Below are 5,691 nucleotides of genomic sequence, written 5' to 3' on the forward strand. Positions count from 1 at the left end.
GAAGGAACTCCGTCCCGCAAATATCTACCATTCCAGGGCCCTGGCTAAGGCCCTGACCACTCCACATCTGAATCCTCAGACCGAGGCCCCAGGGCCAGACCAGCCCATGCCCCTCCTCCTGCCTCCTGCACCTGGCAGGAGGGGAAAGCAGCCTGCTCCAGGTGGGCCTTCTCCAGGTTCACCCTCGAAGATGCAAAGCAAACCAAAACAAACCAAAACAAAGCAGGTGTTTAATAGAAAAGATAAAGGGAACTGTGGCAAGATGTGGCATTTGGCTATGCCCTCTCCCCAGCTTTGCTGCCCTCTCCCTGGCCTTGCCGAGGCATGTCCCCACCCCCATGCCCACCTGGTACAGCTCTCACCTCTTTGGGCCTAGGAGATGGTCAGCCCTGCCCTCAGGGAAGAGGGCAGCCCGGGCAGTGCCAGGAGGGGCTGTAAGCTCTGTCTTCATTGACCTTCAGGTGCCCCCAGCGCCCACCGCTCCAGGTGAGACCATGGGAGGTATGGAAGGCGGGAAGCTGAACCCTTCTCAGGCACTGAGTCCCCCTCAAAGGAAAAATGCCCCTCTAGGGTCTCCTCTCCCAAGAGGGGCTCCCCACCACCACCCAGAGAAGCCTCAGGCCCAGTCCATCTCCTGCAGGAGCTCCTCCAGCTGCCCCACCCAGTTACCATGCAGCCCACTCAGGGCAGGCGGCCTTCGCCCTGTGCCCTCAGCAGCTTCACTGAGCCGGGGCTCCAGCCGTGGATGCCGGGGGGCGGGGCAGGGAGGCGGGGGACTGCTGGCGCAGGGGGTATAGCTGGGCGGCCACACACTGTGACGAGGGCTCCAGGCCGTGAGGCTGAGGCCTTGGCACCTCACAATCCTGCCAGTTTAAGACAGGGCTTTGTTTACCTGCAGGCAACACAAACACACAGACACAAATAAGACTGCAGGACTGGTCAACACCCCGCTCATCCCCAGACCAAGCCACACTGTCCTCCCTGTACCCAGGGCCCATCTCAGCTTCCAGAAACGGCCTGTAGCCCTGGGAAGCAGAGGGCATGCCGAGGAGGGTCCCAGCTCTGCTCAGCGACCTGGGCTCAGACACCCAGTGTCCCACCCCCAGCCCCTCAGAGCTCCTTACAGCAAGAGCAGTACAACAGCTCCATGACCCGCAAGCAGTTGTCCAGCAGAGCTTTGGGCCGCACTGGCTTCAGGCTTCCTGGGGTACTCAAGAGGGACAACACTGCTTCCACCTGGGGGCTCACCTCCACACCCTGAAAGGGAGGAAGCCTTTAGGACCACAGGTGCCACCCCCAGCCTGTGAAGAGATCCCAGGAGAGCTCTGGGGGGCGGGGTGGTGGTGGCTGTCCTGCCTGGAAGAAGGACAAGAGATCCCTGTGACCAGGATGCCTGAGAGCAATTTCTCTCCTTCCTGCAGGTGCCATTTTTCCTGGGAGGGGCTCCCTCGATGTCCCTCACTCAAGCACAACACACAGAAGCTTCTCTTTTCCTCTCCTAGGGGCAGGCCAGACAGGGAGGAGGTGGGGGCATCCTTGCTGTTCTAGCCCAGGCCCGGTCACCACCACATGAGAAGTCCCTATCCCAGGGACACTGTCCTTCAGGATGCAAAGACCCACACCGACTCCCATGAAGAAGAGACAGGACCCTCAGGAGGGTCGGTCATATCGTGAGGCGCACTAGGCACACCGACAGGGCTGGGTCTCCGGCTCCAAGCTCGGGGGCTCCTCTCCACAACACTTAACAAAAGGAACTTGGTGTGGGGAGCACCAGGCACCATGGGAGGGACAGCGCAGGGGCCAGAACTGTCGTAGAAGACACAGAGCACGGGACTTCCCTGGTGGCGCAGTGGTTAAGAATCCGCCTGCCACTGCAGGGGACACGGGTTCAAGCCCTGGTCCGGGAAGATCTCACATGCCACGGAGCAACTAAGCCCGTGCGCCACAACTACTGAGCCCCTGTATGCCACAACTACTGAAGCCCGCGCACCTAGAGCCCGTGCTCCGCGACAAAGACAAGCCACCGCCGAGAAGCCCACGCACCGCATCCCACAGAGTAGCCCCCGCTCGCCGTAACTAGAGAAAGCCCGCACACAGCAACGAAGACCGAACGCAGCCAAACAGAAAAACAAATAAATGTATGTATAAATAAATAAATAATAATACTTAAAAAAAAAAACAAGACATGGAGCAGGAGGAAACGCGGGACCTGAGCTGGGGAAGGACGTTCCTAAAAGTGAAGTGTTCTAGGTTGAACTGTGTGTCCCCCTGCCCCACAACCCCCTAAAAAAGCTCTGTCCAAGGCCCAGTCCCTAGTACCTGCGAATGTGACCTGTTTGGAAATGGGGTCTATGCAGATGTAATTAAGTCAGGGATCTCCAGATGAGATCAGTCTGGATTTATGGTGGGCCCTAAATCCAATGACTGTTGTCCTTGTAAGAGAAAGGACACAGGTCCTTCTCTGGGACACGGAGGGAGAGGCCATGTGAAGACCGAGGCGGAGGGTGGAGTGATGCTGCACAAGCCAAGAACACCATCAGCCCAGAAGCTGGAAGAGGTGGGAAAGAGCCGCCTCTGGAGCCTTTGGAGGGAGCATGGCCCTGCTGACACCTTGATTTCAGACTTCTGGTCTACAGAACTGCGATAGAATCATTTCTGTTGTTTTAAGCCACCAGTTGGTAGTAATCGGTGACGGCAGTCCCCAAAAACTAATATACAGAGGCTTAGAGAGAGAAGTGAGGGTGGCAGGAGGGCAAAGGGGCCCATGCCCATGGCCCTCTCCCTAGAGGGAGGACCCCCTGCCCCATAGATGTTGGGCACATATGGAACGGGCCGTCAACCATTAACATTGTGAGAAAGAAGAGGTTAAAAGTTGGTTCAGGGACTTCCCTGGCGGTCCAGTAGTTAAGACTTCGCCTTCCAATGCAGTGGGTGCGTGTTCAATCCCTGGTTGGGGAGCTAAGATCCCACATGCCTCATGGTCAAAAACAAAAGCATAAAACAGAAGCAATATATTGTAACAAATTCAATAAAGACTTTGAAAATGGTCCACATCAAAAAAAAAAAAAATCTTTAAAAAAACAAGCTGGTTCAATCTGAAGAGCCCAGGTGGGCAGGGCCTCAGTCTACCCTCAATCTCCTTCCCAGCTCAGCAGAGCTCACAGAGCCATAGACACTCCCAAGGAAAATTGAGGATGGAACACAGTCCGGTCCCCGCCAGAATGGAGAGCCTCCACAAAGTTCTCGGCAGCTGCAAAAGCAGATGCTGGCCCCGAGCCCTGGTGTCAGCAGAAGCTCACAGTCGGCTTCCTGTTGGCTGTTCTTGCTGGGCAGCAGGTGGGGCCCCAGGGCAGTTGTGTACCAGGGTCCTAAGGAGGGCTGTGGGGGTCAGTAGGGCAAGGCGGGGGTGTGGGGAGGGGTCCCATTGCACACACATGGCCTGCGAGGATACACACTGACCCTGTCACCTTACTCTGTAGGCTTTTTGGAAGATGCATCCCCCAGGCCTCCGATCAACACTGCTGAACAGGCAGCGATTGGGAACCTCTATTATTATTATTAATTAAGGTCCATTTACGTTAGGGTTCACTCTTTCTGTTGTACATTCAATGGGCTTTGACAAATGCAATTATACTCACCGTTACAGCATCATACAGAAAAGTTTCATCGCCCTCAACCCCCCTGTGCTCCACCCATCTATCCCTCCCCCTTTCCCTCTTTTCTTAGATGTGGAAATAAAGTGAGAGGGATCAATGACTCGCCCAGGGTTGCAGAGCATAACAGGGTCTCAGGCGCATCTCTTGCCCCCCAAGCCCAGTCCACCACCCTGCCCCCCCATTTCTCCCACACTCTCCAGGACATGCCAGAACTTTCCATGCCTTTACCTTCTCCCTTGATAGTTTTTGGCCACAAACACACACACACACACACACACGCACGCACGCACGCACGCACGCACCCACCCACCCTGGCCACCTGCACCTCCGCACGACTCACCGGGAGGCCTTGTTTGACATCCAGCAGCAGTGTATGTACCTCCTCCAGGTACTTCCAGGATGGATGGCCCTCGAGCAGCACCTCCTGCACCCACTCAGTAGCACTGAGACTCACCAAGACCCACAGATACCGCAGCTCCTGTTGGCTCACCCGGGCCCTCTGCTGCAGGGACAGGAGAAATTATTGAAACCCCAGACAGGAGCCTCTGGGCCTGCCCCCCACAGCTCTGACCGCCCCCCACATTTGCCCTGCACAGGGGGCAGACCCCGGGCATCCACTGTGGATGGGATGGGAGGGGCACCTGGGGCCTAAGCCAAGGGCAGGCTTGCTTGAGGGGCCAGGAAAGACCCCTGGCAACAGGATCTTCCCAGACCAATGTGCCTCCAGGCAGGGCCCACAGGATGTCCCAGGAGGCAGGGGCCTCCCCATTCCAGAGCGGGGATTCTCACCAGCCTGGTGACGTTGGCCATTCGGAGTACCCCCTCATAAGGCACACTGACCCTGTAGTTGATGGGGAAGTAGTGTTTCTGGGGAGATACAAGAACAAAGGATGAGATCAGAGTCAGAAATGGCTCAGACTCCCCCAACCTCGGAGAATAATTTGATGCAGGACCGGCCCTTGATGGCAGCGGTGGTCCTCTACAGAAAACATGTGCTTGGCTCCCAATTGGGATAAAGACAGCTCTTTCCTCTGGGACACAGGGAAGGTGAAACAAAACAAAACATGTTAAGGCATAAGTCTCGGGCCAAAATGTAGGATGAGAAGCTTACTACTCCTAGAGAATCATATGCTTTAGGAGGGGTGAGGAAAATGACTTTAAAAGATTGCTCTAAAACTTATCATGGTGATGGTTTCATGACTTTGCAAATATACTAAAAGCCATAGAAATGTACACTTGAACAGGTGAGGTGTGTGTGGTATGTGAACTATATCTCAAAAAAGCTGTTAAAAAAAATAAAAGACCTACAGAGCCACATGCGATGTGGTCCACCCTATAAAAAGAATCAAACATTCTAATTTCTAGGTCCTTATCTCCCCTGCTAAATAGTGCCTGGGGTTCCCCCAAGGTTTCCTGGAATCCATTCCTGAGTCACTGGGTGAGTGCCACGTGGAGGTGGGATCAAAGGTCAGATCAGATAGGAGGGTTGGAGGCCCCAGGGATGGATGGCAGGAGCAGGGACAGGAAGTGCAGATGAGGCACATGGGTGTGTGTCAGGGAGAAGGGAGCCATGGCAGGCACAGGCCTGACACAAGTCCAAGGAGAGGGACTGAATTTCCAGGTCCTTACGTCCCATGAGCCACAGGGCTTTGGAAGAGGGACACAACGAGTGCCCACGTGGTTACCATGTACTGAAGGCGGTTCCGGTACTGCAGCTTGTCACGCAGAAAGCCAGTGATGGCACACTCCTCGCTCCGGGTTAAAGGCCACACCTCCAAACCCTCGTTCCCCAAGGCCATGCCCAGGAGGATCCCGAGATCTGTGGACCACACACAACAACACGTGAGCCACCTGCGTGGCTCCCACACTGCCCGGGTACGCAGAGCTGTGCACACGACCTCCCTTTTCCCAGTCACAAGTCCTCTCGGAAGGGTCGGGGTGGGGGGCGCAGGGTCCCAAGGAGGCCTTCCCAGAGCCAGGAATACTCTCCCTGGGGTCCGGGCTGCAGGACAGCAATGCAGGCAAGCATGAACCG

At 55.9% G+C, this 5,691-nt stretch overlaps 1 protein-coding gene across 1 annotated transcript; it reads right to left on the reverse strand.

Annotated features, from left to right (window-relative positions):
• Positions 1 to 210: 210 nt before the first annotated feature.
• Positions 211 to 5,467, reverse strand: IL34 (interleukin 34). Its single transcript, XM_024735482.1, has 5 exons — positions 5,342 to 5,467; positions 4,446 to 4,523; positions 3,997 to 4,158; positions 1,125 to 1,257; positions 211 to 892 (listed from the first exon to the last, which is right to left on the reverse strand). Exons 1-5 carry the CDS (start codon positions 5,453 to 5,455, stop codon positions 720 to 722), a joined length of 660 nt encoding a protein of 219 aa, XP_024591250.1. The 5' UTR covers positions 5,456 to 5,467; the 3' UTR covers positions 211 to 719.
• Positions 5,468 to 5,691: the final 224 nt, after the last annotated feature.

Source organism: Neophocaena asiaeorientalis, unplaced genomic scaffold, assembly GCF_003031525.2.
Source record: "Neophocaena asiaeorientalis asiaeorientalis breed wild unplaced genomic scaffold, Neophocaena_asiaeorientalis_V1.1 scaffold40, whole genome shotgun sequence".
Classification (NCBI taxonomy): Eukaryota; Metazoa; Chordata; class Mammalia; order Artiodactyla; family Phocoenidae; genus Neophocaena; species Neophocaena asiaeorientalis.

Excerpts from the sequence above, each read along its gene's own strand:
- IL34 (XM_024735482.1), bottom strand. The coding sequence starts at position 5,455 with ATGGCCTTGGGGAACGAGGGTTTGGAGGTGTGGCCTTTAACCCGGAGC. Across the intron at positions 4,159-4,445 it reads TGGCCAACGTCACCAGGCTG|CAGAGGGCCCGGGTGAGCCA; the intron begins GTGAGAATCCCC and ends CTGTCCCTGCAG. Across the intron at positions 1,258-3,996 it reads ATGTCAAACAAGGCCTCCCG|GGTGTGGAGGTGAGCCCCCA; the intron begins GTGAGTCGTGCG and ends CCTCCCTTTCAG.